The sequence below is a fragment of the Melanotaenia boesemani genome, chromosome 14 (genome assembly GCF_017639745.1).
Source record: "Melanotaenia boesemani isolate fMelBoe1 chromosome 14, fMelBoe1.pri, whole genome shotgun sequence".
NCBI lineage: Eukaryota > Metazoa > Chordata > Actinopteri > Atheriniformes > Melanotaeniidae > Melanotaenia > Melanotaenia boesemani.
The window spans coordinates 33,238,361-33,254,410 of record NC_055695.1 but is presented as its reverse complement, the minus strand read 5'-3'; the positions used below and the strand labels follow the sequence as shown (position 1 = coordinate 33,254,410).

Sequence of the window (16,050 nt, the reverse complement as noted above, 5' to 3'; positions counted from 1 at the left end):
GAGAGAGAATGAAAGAGAGACAGAGAGAGAGCGAGAGAGACTGAGAGAGACTGAGAGAGAAAAGAGATAGATAGATAGAGAGAGAGAGAGAGAGAGAGAGAGAGAGAGAGAGAGAGAGAGAGAGAGAGAGAGGTGAGGTGGAAACAGATTAGTTCTCTCTTCTCTTAAATGACTTAGTTTAAAGAATTAAAACTGAGCTGAATAGTTTCAGAATGCTTCTCAGCAGGTGACTGAGGAACAGTAGATCAGCATACATATTAAATATGGCAGCTCACAAAGTGTGTTTGAAAGTCGCCCGCTGCACACACTTTCCTAACACCCCAATGACCGACTCCACCGACCACCACGACACCGACACACTTCATTCCCTCACTGGTGCCAGGTGAGCACCACAACCTGCTACCTGGTCTGTAGGAAACACCGTACTGCTGTTATCCTGGATCATTGTGGGTTTACCAGATAGTCCCTGAATAAACGCCACACTTAATGGCTGGTTTGTAAACATCCAGGATGGGATAGAAATGTCTGGAAAACCACACCCAAAGGGGAAGCTATCCACCACAGTTGACCCCACACTACTGCTCCTGAGACGCTGATGATGACGGCGCTCCAGCAGATCTGGTGGAGTTTCAACGGTTAAACATTTTTATAACTGTAATGTTGAAGTGACTCATTTCTTCTTCGTTTAGTTAAAACTCAAGCAGTCCCATTCCTGCTCTGTCTCCAAAGCAACCTTCACAAATTTTTTAAAATGAAACTGTTTCCTCATCATGGGAAAGTTCATCAGATTTTGTGATGTTTCAACATTTTTAGTTACATGCAGCAGAAACAACCATTTTCTTGCTGTGTTGAAGGTAAACTTGCATACTTTACAAGTCTGAGGGTGACGGAGCTCCAACTTTCTTCTCTAGAACAGTAGCAGCAAACAATCATGATTAGCTTAAGGAAAACGGAAAGCAGCTATGCTAAGAAACAGAAAGAAGAAACATGGCTTAGTGATTGACAGAGAATTTCATACTTCAGTCACCTGATAACAGCAGAGCCAACAACGTGCCGGGTGATGCAGATCAGCGAGCCAGAACAATCATCACTTGTAAAAGTGCTGAAGTTTACACCATGAAAAATCAAAACAAAGGAAAAAGAGATGCTAAAATATTCTGATCAGGTGACAATTCTGGGCCGGTTTCTCTTCATGGTGCGAGCAAACACTGCAGTTTAAAGAGGGGCACAATGGTTGATATTATGATGTAGACTACTTTAATTCACACTCCTCTGTTCACTTTGTTATTACATGCTAACACTGTAGTTTGCAGCCACCCCCATAAACAGCATCCCGCTGATCTGTTAGCACATGCACACACATCCAAACATGTTTACTTCACTGTCCTCCTGCTCTTTCACTCCATCTGATGCTCTCTGTATTTTTAAAAACCCTCCAGCTTTCTCACTGAACAGGAGCAGCACTGAGAATATTTATACATCCAACAAAGGCAAATTTACAACATTCAGAATTTTATAATGGCCACCTGGAAATAAATTTAATACAGATTTAATAACCACAATAAAGAGCCCAAAAATCTGCTACGAGCAGCCTCCATCTGATTACATACAGCTGATGAAAGTAGTAAAACTAAAGTTGGCATAAGTCAAATGACACTGTGTGATCGTGTCATCTGACTCATCATAAAGCAAACGTAAGTGAAAAACAGCGTGTTCCTGCAGCAGTTCAGATTCTTCTTTTCTTCTTTGTTTCCCTTCCAACTTGCTTTGTTCAACGTTGATCATTGTTTTTACTGAGACTTAAACACAGTTAGTTTATGTGAGCATATGATGATTTAGGTTTATTTTAGCTCTGCAGGCAGATCAAAGGTTTTTTAAAGTGTGGACGCTCTCAGAGTTTACAGATTTCACACCACAATAACAACAGCAGTCTTCCACCAGCGCTGAGCTGCAGGCTGGTGTTCAGCTGGAGCCTGGTTACCTCTCCACCTCAGCTGGCATAAACAGCCTCACAGAGAGAATAAACACATTTCATGTGGGCTGCATGGTTCACAGCCTGGTTCCAACCTTGGCTGGGACTTTTCTGCACAGAGTTGGCATGTTCTAGGGTTAGGGTTAGAGTTAGGGTACACAATAAAAATCATGGAAAGATTTCCATGTGAATTTGATTTATTTTAACATAATACAGTTCTGTTATTCTAACTTTATGTACTTGAATCAAACCAACTTCATTAATGATGATTCTGTTATGATTCATAGCTTATGTTCTTTGGTACTGTCAGGGTTTTGGTTCATGAGCTTAATTTTTGTTTGTTCATGGTCTTGGTTCTTGGTTTCTTGTATTTAGGGTTATATTATTTAAATCCATTGGTTTCAGTTCTTTGCAGTTCATAGTTTGCTGTTTGTGATGTGTTTCATGCCATGTCTCATTTTGCCTCCAAAGTCTTTTGTTTTGTAGTTATAGTTTTACATTATTAAAACCTTTTACCTGCACCGGTCTGCTTCCTGCCTCCTTAAGCCTGCGTTTGGGTCCTCACCTCCACCACATCCTGACAGATTCAACCTATTTTCTGTCACTTGACCCATTTTAATTTGTTTTAGTAGGTCCCTTTTAAATCGTTTTGGTCCATCTCAGTTTGATTTTGGTCCAAGCTTAATTTATAGAGTTAATGTATACATATATAAATAGGCTGCACGGTGGTATGGTGGTTAACACCACAGCCTCACAGCAAGAAGGTCGGTGGTGGGCAGTGGCCTTTCTGTGTGGAGTTTGCATGTTCCCCATGTGTATGGGTTCTCCGGGATCTCCGGCTTTCTCCCACCGTCCAAAAACATGCATGTTAGGTTAATTGATGACTCTAAATTCTCCCTAGGAGTGAGTGTGTGAATGTGTGTGAATGGTTGTTTGTCCCATATGTGTTGGTCCTGTGATGGACTGGTGACCCACCCAGGGTGTACCTGCCTCTCACCTGTTAATGCTGGGATAGGCTCCAGCTTACCTGCGACCCGTAATGGACTAAGCAGTACAGAGAATAAATGAACATATATATATATATATATATATATATATATATATATGTATATATATATATGGAGAGAGAGAGAGAGAGAGAGAGAGAGAGAGAGAGAGAGAGAGAGAGAGAGACCACATAACCATTCTGGCTGGACTGAGCCACAGCATTTCAACATTAATGATTCCGACAAGATTCAACCTGTTAAAATTCATTGTAGAGGATTTAGTTACTTTGCCTTGGAAACATCTTGGACTGTTTTTGTACTGAAATCACGCAGTTTCACGTTTTTGTTCCTCTGTGTTTCATGAAGGGTTGCAACCAGTGTTAAGGTGCATCATGGCAGTTTTCACCACCTACCGTTGGCCATGTAGCAGCTTCCTGGTCCCTTTTGAACAGATTTAACCAATCTGTGGCACATCATCTCAAATACATTGATTCAGTTGTTCAATTCAGACATTTTTAGTTGGCACAATAAAAACTAGCATATTCATTATTCTCTCTAAACATGTAAAATTCCCAATCACAGAAGAAACATATGTCAGACATGCATGTTAGGTTAAATGGCATGTCTACATTCTCCCTAGTGGTTGTTTGTGTCTGTGTGTTGGCCCTGTGATGGACCGGTGATCTGTCCAGGTTGTACCTATGTTTTTCACCCGGTAGCCACTGGGATACATTCCAGTCAGTCAGGGCCCTGCACTGGAGTACAGGAAAAGGATAGATGGACATTTGCTTGTAGAGCTCCTCTTGAATTCAGGATTAATGTGCAAAGCTACTAAGAAGGTATCTCTTTCCTGCCAATACAGTCCTCTGAATTGATGTGATAGAGGAGAAAGTGAGGAACAGGCATACGGTGACACTGATGGACAAAGTAATGAAGAAAGACACAGAGGCTCCAGGCTGGTATAACAATCATCTCTGTCTCTCAGGTTATGATCTTCCCATTAGTCTCAGATGAAGAGGCATAACCACTCAATCTAGGACTTAATGGGACAATGCTTATATGCTTAGATAGAGCCGGTGAACCTGAGGCATAGAGTGATTGCTTTAGTGACAGAGTGAATGAGAGTTGAGGTTGGAGCTACATGGAGAGTGTCTGTCCATCTCCATCGATTTAAATCTCAGATTGTAGTTGGTAAATGATCAATACTCCTTGGTTTATGGATTAATTTTGCCTCAGGCATGAAAAATACAATCTGCACAGTCTGCATTCCACAGGCTTTTCATAGAAGTTGCTTTTTTTAGCAACTCCTACACTTTAGGATATTTCGTGATGCATAAAAAAGGTAACCCTAACTCTAACCTTAACCCATAAAAAAGGTAGCGTTGCATTTTGTTTTTATAATTAAAGTAAATTTGTGTGAAGAAAGGTTGCAGGCTGCATGTACTAAAGCCTATTTCCTGCATCTCTCTTCAAAGGCCAACTTGTTATTCAAGGACAGAGCCGTTGTAGGCTCTTGGACTGTGACTGACTAAGCTGATTTTGGCTCACAGGGCCTGAGAGGTTGTTCAGCATGTTAACTGCTGAATATTTGGCAATGTAAATTTACACAGGCTTCAATTCAGACCTTGACTCAGAGTCTGCTTTCTGATAATGTGCAAGTTGCATACACAAAAATTATGCAAATAACTAACTAATATACAGTGGCCTGAATTTAATATGTACATATACTGCCAATTTCTACGTAATTTAGCTGAAAAATACCAAAAAGTGCAGTTCTGTTTAGCTATCTAAGATGGTGCCTCTAAAGCTATACACTGCTTGCCTGAAAAGGAAGCCACCACCTGGATTATGCAAATAGGTAGGAGCGTCCCATTGGATAATTCCTGCAGGGTGATCATTTTCAGCTGCAACAAGTTATTTAACTCCAGCTGATGCAATGAGCAGCTTCTCATTTCTAAAACAACCGTGTGGAAAGACACGTCCTGCGACCGTGGAAAAGATGTTTCAGAAGGGTCAGATCATCGGTATCAAGCAGAGAAATCATCTGAGGAGAAGCAGAAACTGTCCAACCATCATTAAAAGCTGGAAGGATGGTGGGTCCCAGGAAGAAATGTGGTCAGAAAAACATCCTGAATGATGGTGATCAGTAAAACGTTTGGTGGAACCAGATGGAAGAAAAACAGCAGTAGAACTCAGGACCATGTTTAATAGTGAAAGTTAGAACATTTCCATATGAACAATGTGAAGGAACTCAAGGAATTGAACAGCTGTGGAGCCAGAAGAAAACCACTAACCAGTGAGGCTAACCAGAGAAAAAGGCTTCAGGTTTCTAGGCAGCATAAAGACTGGACTCTGGAGCCATGGAAGAAGATCATGTGGTCTGATGAGTCCAGGTCTACCCTGGTCCAGAGTGATGGAGCATCAGGGTAAGAAGAGAGGAGGATGAGGGGATGCAGCATCATGACTAGTACTATTGTACAAGCCTGTGGGGGCAGTCTATGATCTGGGGTTGCTGCAGTTGGTCAGGTCCAGGTCCAGGTTCTGGTCTAGGTTCAGCAACATTATGTGTCCAAAGAATGAGGTCAGCTTATTCCTGAACATCCTGAAAGAGCAGGTTATTCCAATTAATTATTTTCTTGCCTGAAATATAAGAGTATGTGTGACCTTTTCTGTTTGGTGGTGAATGTTTTGTTTGGCCAGGCGGTGTATGATGCCATGTGAAAATGTTCAGGCGTTGGCATCTTGTTATGTGCATGTGTGACATGTTAACATACAGTATTTACATGTGTAGACATCACAGCCTGCGTTAGATTTTTTTGTTGTCTGTCATTTTAACTGACAGGATCATAAAAAATTCGTCAATCTATTTTTACCCATCACTTTAATTTATTTTATTTGATAATAACGCCTTTTTCTATAGCATTTCATTTTCATTCACTTGTAATTAAAATTCAGTCCAGACAAGCTGAACAGAAAATCCACACTGTGCCATCACACATCAAGCAGATGGAAAATTTTCTCATTTCTCATTGACAACAATGAAATGAAAGGACTGCACTTAAAATATGAGCCGTTCACCTGTTGTGTCCTGAACGCACCATCTCGCACCGTTCTCCTGGTCTACATGGACTTGAACTGCCCGCTTGTGTGTGATCAAATGTCTCAAGTGGCATTACTAGAGAACCTGTTGTCATGAGGTTTTGGACTTTTGCCTCAGACAGACGACTTCTCACGGCTGTTCTGATGTTCTGGAGGCTGAATCCGTGCTGTGCTGCCACACTGGAGGCTGGACTTACAAGCGCCACTTCAACCACAGTTTTGAAATGAGGGAACATTTCTCCAAGTGAAGTCATCAGAAGTCGGCAAGACTCTGAATGAGTGGTTTCCTGATCTCGCAAGCACTTGCTTCAGAGGGAGGAAATCCTGCAGCTTGCACTCCTTCTGCACCAGTAGCTCAGCTGTCACCCATAGTGGTTATTTTTCCCAGTGAAGCCAACGAGGTCATGCGTCAGGAGAGATAATAGCTGATTAATATGCTCACTCGCTACCAAGCGGTCAGGGGTGTGAATTGCAATCTGTCAAAATGACAGATGGCCTTCAGATTCTTCCGTCACCATTAAAAAAAAAACGGTCAACGAAAGGAAATTTTCAGTTCCCGCAACCCGTTGGTATACACGTGCTGCATAGTGACGTCTGTCTGAGGCTTTGTTAAAGCTTGGACACATGACTGAAATAAGGATTTTTTATTTAAAGCTTCAGGGACAGTAGGACATCAATAAACTGAAATGCAGGTCTGTTTTCTCAGCTATCTGGACGTTTCAGTGTTTTCATTTGGCATGTCTAGCTGAACTTAAATAAAGACGCCATTTATGTTTTGTGTTGTGAAACATTTAAATGGTGCTGCTGCATTCCTGAGATGTTCTCTACAAACAGACTGATGGGATTTTCACAATGGACAGCAGGCTGCTGTAAATTCACCATTTGGAGGTCAGTGAGGTTCATGGATGTGTGGAAAACATGGCAGAAGGTGTGTAACTTTGTGTATGTGTCAGAGCCTCCGGTGTTAGAGGACCATCACTATCCTGTGTAAGTGAATGGTACTGATTTTTTATGTTGTATTTTTGAAATTACACTCACACCTCATACACTTGAATTATACACTTTACTATTGCATGTTATATCATGTACTTCATACTAGGGCTGCAACTAATGACTATTCTGATGGTCGATTAGTCATCGACTATTAAAACGAGTAGTCGACCAATCGGATTTTGTATTTCATGATTATTATAGATGGATCTTATTTCACTTTCAGCTTTGAAACCTTGCATGAGGTTGTTATGCAAGTCCAACGGGCCTCCTCTTTAAGTGTTCGAGCATTGCAGAAGTACTTCTGTGGTACACAAGGTCCGCTTTACGAATCTCACATGCATTTAATTTATTTTATAAGTTTAACGTGAAGTTATCCCAGACTTTTGACATCCTCTGCCGCTGTTTTGCTCCCTAACCCACCGCCATATTTTTCCCCTGGCGCACTTTATTGCGCATGTGCAACTCTCAGCAGAGATAAAAAAAAAGGAGATGTCTCACTCTGTAGTTTTATTTCCCTCTTTGTGCATGTGCATTGTGCAACTCTCAGCAGAGATGGGATTAGAAGACAATGTCTCACTCTGTAGTTTTGTTTTTTTTGTGGACAATAGTCGACGACTAAATTCGTTGTCGACTATTTTTATTGTCGACTATTGTCGACAACATCGACTAATCGTTGCAGCCCTACTTCATACATTATTTATCACAACTGGTTTTTACTTTACTTTTTGTCTGAGACTTGCCAAGCAACAACAGATGCAAATTAGCTGTTATACTAATTCCGTTCACATTCAAATTTGTTCTGATTGTCCATCAATGTGTAATATGCCCTTTTCGAAAAATAGTAATAATAAAAAATCTCTCTGTTTTATTGTCTTAAAACCAGGAATTAAATTTAATTTTGTGAGCTAAAACTTGTTGGAAGGTTTTAAGTTTTAGGTAGTCGATAATTATTATGTAATAATTCTACTTGAAAGATATGGGCTACTTTGTTTTTAAGTGATTTTTGGGCTCTAGTGACTACCATAGCTTGGCAAAAAAGGGGAATGACATGCTGCAAAGGGCCCAAGGCCCAAGCCCAGATGCATAGAGGAGCTGTTGCTTCCGTATTAGGGGGCGGCTGCTCAACCAGTTGGGCTAAAGACCGTCCCAGGACTAGTTTGTGCCATTTCATAACTACAGATCTAATTCAAAAAGAGATGACATGTGGAATTCTCCTAGGCTCAGTGTTGGGCCCCGCATTGTTCAGGATGTACATGCTCCCACTGATGATACTAAGCTCTATATTACTGTCTGACCAGGAGTCTCTAGTCCCAGACAAAGCTTCAGTTCATGCCTCAGTCACATCAGTACTTGGACGTTCAAGAATTTACTTCAGCTAATACGAGGGTCCACAGTTTAGTGTTCAGTCAGTAATGATAGATTTTAGCAGCCATATTAAAGCCTTTTACCACCTGAAAAAGAGATCTAGAGTAGGGGGACTGATGACTCAGCATGATTTAGAAAAACCTCTTCTTCTTCTGTAAAAAGAGCGTTAAACATCTGCAGCTCATCCAAAACGCTGCTGCTAGAATTTTAACCAGGACTAAGAGATCTGAACACATCACACCAGTTTTGAAATCTTTACACTGGTTTCCAGTTTATACTGGTTTCCAGTCAGTCACAGAACAGATTTTAAAACCCTTCTGCTTGTTTACAAATCCCAGAATGGCTTAGGCCCAGAATACATCTGTGATATGTTCAGAGAATATAAACCTAGCAGAGCTCTTAGATCCAAAGACTCTGGTCAACTAGTCCAGACCAGAGTCCAGACCAGAGTCCAGACTAAACATGGAGAAGCAGCATTTAGCTGTTATGCTACAAACAAGTGGAACAAACTACCAGTGGAGATTAAACTTTCACCAAATGTAGACATTTTAAAATCCAGGTTAAAACCATTTCTTTTCTCATGTCTATGCATGAAATCTGCACGGTAACTTTTTTTTTTTTTAACTTATCTTGCTTTTAATCATTTTAATGTAATTTATTATTTTATTGTGATTATGTGTTGATGCCTTTTATTTTATCTATTCTGAATATCTGTAATGTCTTTGTTTTATGTAAAGCACTTTGAATTGTCCTGTACATGAAATGTGCTATACAAATAAACTGCCTTGCCTTGCTTACACACCGCAAGAAAACATGCCATAATTAACCTCTGCTTTTGAACCATCTCTATTTAGCAGTACAGTGTCCAGGGAGCCGTTGGGGAGGTTAAGAGCCTTGCTCGGAGCCCACAGTGGTTTACCTTTGTTGCCAGACCAGGAACTTGAACCTGGGTCTTCCACCCCCAGTCTCCCACTTCTTAAACACTAGGCTACCATGACTATGGAGTCAACCGACCTTCACATATTGTACAGGTGTAAAAAGAAATATATCTTTAGTACAGATCCTTAAAAAACATCACCATAATAGTTTTAACATGTTTTACAAAAAAAAAATTAAATAAAAATAAAAATAATAATAATAATAATAATAACTTAAAAAAATAGCTTTACCACTAATATCACAAATTATATTAGTAATAAGTCAAAATGATAACATACAGATGTATTTTTTAAAAACTATTGCAACCATAAGGATGATGAAGCATGGGTAACAATGGTTTATGGCTGTGTTAAAACCTTTAATGGGTACTTTCTCCTTCAAGGTTTTATTAAGTTAAAGTATTTAAGTCATGGATTTCTTGTTCTGGGTGATTAAGGAACATTTCTACTGTTGACTGCAGTATAGAAAATAAATGGTCAATCAAGCAAGTTTCTTGTCTGGAAAATATTGAAACAAATATGTCATAAAATTACAGAAAGCATTAAGTAAAATAATTCTGGATTTAGCCAAAAGAAAACCCTTCATCAATTACTGAATCAACCTCAGTTTGTTTATATTTCTTATCCTCTCTAAATAACTTGATACAGCAAATGAAATTCTTCTATAAGAGCAAAGAAAATCTTTTATATCCCTATCAATGTCAGAATCAAACCTACGCCCTTGTAGACTGTAATCACAAATTTTAATGCCTGTGTCGCAAAGCAAGCACAGATTCCAGGTCTGAGGAAAAGTGCAGTGAGACAAAATAAGGCCCCAGTTTAATAATAATAAAAAAAGCCCTCGCTGGCAGGGCTCCTACAGACCAGAGCAGGCGTAGACGCTTCTCTGTGATTCTGGTGAGTTACAGGGGTGACATTTGATCAAACACTATGCAACAAGCAAGATGAATCTGGGATACTTCACAGCAGCAGCTGCTGCCTTGGACTTGCAGACTCATCTCAACTCAGCCGTCAGCCAGCTTCAGCATCAGTTCCAAATACACGCTCATCAGCAACACACAGGAACCCTCACAAAGATGCAGAAAGCATGAACGCGTTTAAATCTATTAGCATCTTAGCCTGTGCAGCTGCATCCGTTTGCCAGTTAGACACAAACAACAGAATCCAAAGCAATTTCACCAGGAATGGCTGCTCCAAAAACTCCAAGGTCTGAATGCATTACAAGAAACACCTGAAATAATTGCTCCTTCTATTTTACACTCTTCTTTACCGTCAAGAAAAACTGCCATTTCTGTTTTTATTTTCAGGGTTTTATGAACATGAGCCCAGTTGATGCTTCTGTGAGCGTTCTGGCCACTTTTTCCCACATGTACAGTGTTTGCAGGCTGTTGCAGAATGAGCTCAGGTCTCATTGGCATCAAAACGATGGTGTGTGAGCTTGTTTGGTTGTTGTTTAAATCGTTCAGTTTTTCTGTATAAATATAGCTTTTGTACTTTTTCATTTCAAATTTACTTCCAGATAAAGTGAACTAGTGTCATGTCCGTGTAAAGCTTGTGTATTTTGCTTTATACCAGAATTTCTGCACTTGCTTCAGAAGTTGAAATTAGACAGAAGAGCTGCCACATTGGAGATAAACGTTCTTTCAACCTTCGTATTTGTGTTATTTAACAGTGTTTCATTCTCCACCAGCAACTGTGGGAAATGATGCATATTTTCATCACCATCTGCAGCGTTTTGTCAGCATCGGTGTTACCTTTGAGTTTGTTCTGAACGTCCAGAGCGACGTCCAGAGGGTAGAATGGGAGCACTGGATCACTGACCAGGCGGAGAATGGCTTCAGCCGTCATCTGTTGAAACACAGTCCAAAAGCAAATTAAGTTAGTTTACACTAGTTTTCTTCACCAGAAGTACGTTCATTCATCCTCGTGAAGTGTACCTAGCTCGAAGGATTACTTGTCTGTAACAGACTACATGTGGGAAACAAGTGGTTAAACATAACGTTTTATGGTAAAAATGAACCATGTCTCAACATGTTCTTTAATTTCTGACATTCAAAATAAAGAAAAATGCTAATTAAATGTCACATTATCTGACTGAGCATTTTTTTTACTTTCATTTTCAACTTTGCCACCACTCATGATCAGTTAGGTTTAAACGATAAGAACGATATTAGTTTTACATATAAAAGAACACGTCTACATTTTGGTATAACACAATAATCCATGGGTAGGTGTAGGTCTAGTATTGTGACTTGGCTGCATATTTAGCTGATAAAAGCAGAAAATACACGATTTTACTGTGAAAATGCATGTTTCTGTAAACAACTCTAACCACATTATAAAAATACACAATTTTACTTCCTGTCCTTTCAACAGATGCTGTTCATTAACATTAAATAACAGCTTTGATAGCAGCTGTTTGAGGGGAATAAATTTGATGTTTTTAATCACAGAAACAAGTAAAGAATTTGCAAAGTGCTGCTGTTGTAGTAAAGTGACCATCGGCCTTTTTCCAAATGTGGTTTTAATTAGTTTTATAACAAGACCAACCCTTTAATGTATTTTGCCTTCAGTTAGGATATTATTGAGTTAACAATGCTATGTGGGATATGATCTACAGTACCAGTCAAAAGTGTGTCCAAAGCTTTGACTCATTCAGTGAGTATTGTGTGGGAGCAGAGATCACCATCACAAGTATGGAAACTGTGCTGCTGCTGTTTCTACTTTTACGCGCCATCTCAGAAGACATCAGCTCTCCAAGTATATCCTTTACGACTGACATTTAGGGCACTTTCTCACCAGGATTGATCCGGACTCAGTTCGACTGGATGGGAAGTGCTGAGAAATGTTTCACCTTCCTTTGGTTTGGTTTGCTTTCACACTGAACTTTATCTCCTAGACAACATCATGCAATTACATCACCTGCCCACTAGGGCAGGAGTGAAATAACAAATAGATATAGAAGATATAGAACAAATGTAATGCCTGTCTGCCCTAGATTTACACTGTGATACATATTTTTATAGAATATTATCAAAGGAAAAGCGTCATGTCCCTGGTTTTAAGGGTCCATCAAACAGAACCTGGCAGTGTTTGACCTGAACCTCCAGTGGAGCTGACCTCAGTGCTCCAGGTGACATTTTTTGTTACAGTGCTGTGAAAATGTTGTGTGATCCGTGTCAATGCCGGCACAATCACAGATCTTTAGATACTGTGTCTGCCCTTGCACTCTGCCACCTCTACCACCAGTGGTACACGTACCACGGTTTGAGAAACGCTCCCTCATTCGGCAAAACGACATCAATGTGTTTCACTTTCTCAAACAAACAGGAAATCTTCTTTCTTCAGACATTCATCGTATCCATCCTTCATCCCTCCACATAAGTGGCTGCAGCCTGTTCCATCTGAGAGGAAAGGTTAATCTTTTTATAGGCTGGCTGTTTCCTTTCTGGAGGATCTGACTCACTGATGTGTTTATATCAAAGATGTAAAATAACATGAGTTTTTCTTTCTTTCTACAGAGTCTCTCCTTCACAAACATCACACATATTCATCAGTGAATGTGCATCACAGCAACAGTAACAAGAGACATCATGTCCACTTTAATGCCTCCAGCTCTGCTGCTTGTTTTACAACCTTTCCGTTATGTGCTGTTGGATTATGATTGGTACTTAGGAGGATGCAACAATTCACCCAGATCATGCTGTGTCTTGTCTTTGGTTTTGTTGTCATCCTCAGATTTGATTTTGCACCACAAAGATTGATAGTCCAGGCTGCAAATTGAAACTGCCAGACTCTGCACAACCTTTTTCTTTCCATGCAAATTAGACAACAGCTGTCTTGTGACTGAAAAATAAATTATTTTGCCTCCATGTTTTTCTGGCTTTGCTCTCACACTGAAATGGCTGCCACTTAGATAAAAACCTAATCACTGCCCCAGTGCAGCTACTCTCTCAGCAGGAAGAGGACTTGACACAATTTTTACTGTTTATCGGGTGTATAGTATCAGTGTGTCGTCAGTGTTGCCTTATAAAATCAAAGTTTGCCTTATTGATTTATTGATTTCCTCCACCAAGTTTGTATGAATCTCACAAAGAAAACATGCTGACATCCTTCCTATTAAAAGAGAAGTTTTGTCATTCAACAGCTGTAGACATCACACACAGGATTTTATCTGAAATTCATAAAATATTAGAGTCCTGACACCCAGCAGGAAACAGGGCTGGATTGATCTGTTCACAGAAAAGTGCACAGAGCAGTACTTCCATTTTGATCTCACTTTTTTCTTTTTCTTTTCTTTCTTTTTATAATCTTATGGAGGTATTTATTTTTTTAGGGAAGGGCAATTATTAGCCTATTTCTTTTTCTTTCATTACTTATTTTATATTTGGGAAAAGATAAAGAGAAAATAAAAAAGAAGAGAGGGATTGTAGAAAAGAAACTGAAAAATCTTAATTTTGATCTGGTGCTTCCAAATACCATTTCAAGTCATATGATTACTGCAGTTCATTCATCCCCAAGACTGCCAGAGTCTGTAACCATCAACTATCACAATGAAGACCAAGTAAAAACAGGACACCGTTCTGTAGGATTACTAGATCAGGTTGTATTATGAAAACTGGCTCTGAATATTAAATTTACCAATATTAAATGTAATAACCTGTTAAGAAGGGACTGACCACCAAACCCCACTTACCATGCAATAAGTGTGAAAATGAATGAAGTAAGAAGAAGACCAAAGGTTACCATGCAGGAGGTGATCAAAGGACCACTTTAGGCACGGAAAACATTAAAAGCATTACAGAATGGAGCAGGACGCAATAACAAGAGCATTAAAAACAAACTTTAAAAGAAGAAAGAAAAAAAAACAGAAAGAAAAAAAAGCTGCTGAGGACTGGAGGTCTAGGATCTACTTTCCTGGTCTTAGTGAAGACTGGAGTTCTATCTACTTTCCTGGTCTTAGTGAGGACTGGAGTTCTAGGATCTACTTCTTGGTCTTAGTGAGAACTGGAGCAGCAGTGTTCTGGACTAACTGCAGGTGTATGATGGACTTTATATGGAGACCTGTGAGGACAGCATTACAGTAGTCCAGTCTACTAAAGATAAATGCATGGACCAGTTTTTCTAAATCCTGCTGAGTCAGCAGTCCTTTAATCCTCCAGATGTTCTTTAAGTGACAACAGGCCAACTTCACAACAGTCTTAATATAACGTTTTGTATTGGGTGAAACTGGCTGTTCTGAACATTTATCAGTCTTTTTTGTTGCCTATTAAAACAGAGAAAAAGGAAAATACTTTTATTTTGGGCCCTGGCTTATCCTGGAGAGAGCCATGAGTACCCACATAGCTGCAGCCTGGACTCAGCACATATCCATCAGATGCTGGGCTGTTGTCATGCTGGAGACAGATGAGGAGTTTGGTTCCGTCGTGGAGGGAGTGGAGGTGGGCGCTGGGGCTGGGATGACTGGGTCAGAGCTCACTGGGGGAACTGGTGGGGGAGGATGAAGTGGGATGTTCCGGTGAAAAGATGGGACTGCGCACTTTGGTCTCTCTTGTCTGTTGTCCTTGTCTGAGGTCTGAGTCTGTTCAGAAAATAAAACAGGTTGGAGGTGAACAGCTTCATCCCTGACCTGTTCAGCCAGAATCCATCTGGGTTAAAAAAAGTGCCTGTGGTCCCAGAAGAAGCTGAAATTGTCTATGAAATGAATTGGATGTGTGGTACATGCAGCTGACAGCCATGTAGTCAGACTAAACTGCCTGCTGGATCTCTCAACTCCTCCTCTGATGGGAGGGAGAGGCCACTGATGGATATCTGGGCATCCAGACAGCTGATCGTATCCAGCAGTTCAGTAAAGTCCTGTTTCAGCTCCTCAGATTGTTGTCTCACAGCATCATTTGACCCACATGCAGGATGAGGTTTTCCACAGTTGGGTGTGCAGCCACAATTTGAATAATTTAGTCTCTTACATCTGATACTATCTCCTTGGTAAAGCTCAGTACTTTAGTACGTTTTTCACATGTTTTTCTCATCTTTCACACCGAAGTCACCAACAATCAGAGTCTGAGGCCCAGCCATTTGCTTCACTTTCTGAGTTGTCCTTTGGTCTTACTCTGAAGGGAGATTTCATTTTGGTCATCAGATGTAGATCCAGAATCCTGCAGCAGTGGAGCAAACCTGTTCTGTAAGATTTGTTAGTTTTCCTTCTGATAACTGGCCACGACTGTGTCTTGTTAGGGAGAAGGGTTGAGGAGACCCTTAGTCTGGATGGCAGAGCAGGCCAGCCAGTCACGTCGCTAATTTCAGCAAATTGAGCTCTGCCTGTTACTCGTCCTCCCATTTCCCTGTGAGATGATTTACTCTTGATTCTTTTTTTCCAGCATGCTGATCTTCTGTAAAAGTTAGCTTTAGATCCTGAGTAACTGTAGATAAGGCTTCTGCTATTTGTAGGCCACGCTGACATGACACTAACAAGATTATAAAAGCCTTAAAAAATAGTAGTATCCAACTAAATCTACCACAAAATACAGTCCCAGTGATTGAGTATCCAGGAACCGCTGCTCATAAATTTCTGGAGTAGAAAAATAAGAATTTTTGTAGAGAAATGCAAGCAGAGGGGAGAGCGACGCAGCAAAGTGCCAGCAGGGGACAGAAGAGGGACACTTTTAGCCTCCAACTGTACTAAACTTGGCTTTATGAA

At 40.2% G+C, this 16,050-nt stretch overlaps 1 protein-coding gene across 2 annotated transcripts in view; it reads right to left on the bottom strand.

Annotated features, from left to right (window-relative positions):
- The window catches only part of LOC121652648 (inactive N-acetylated-alpha-linked acidic dipeptidase-like protein 2), a 613,163-nt gene that overhangs the window by 31,663 nt on the left and 565,450 nt on the right, over window positions 1–16,050 (bottom strand). For both annotated transcript variants that reach the window (XM_042005529.1, XM_042005530.1), the window contains one exon: window positions 11,108–11,201. In XM_042005529.1, the coding sequence (XP_041861463.1) occupies window positions 11,108–11,201 (94 nt within the window). The remainder of the gene's footprint in view (window positions 1–11,107; window positions 11,202–16,050) is intronic.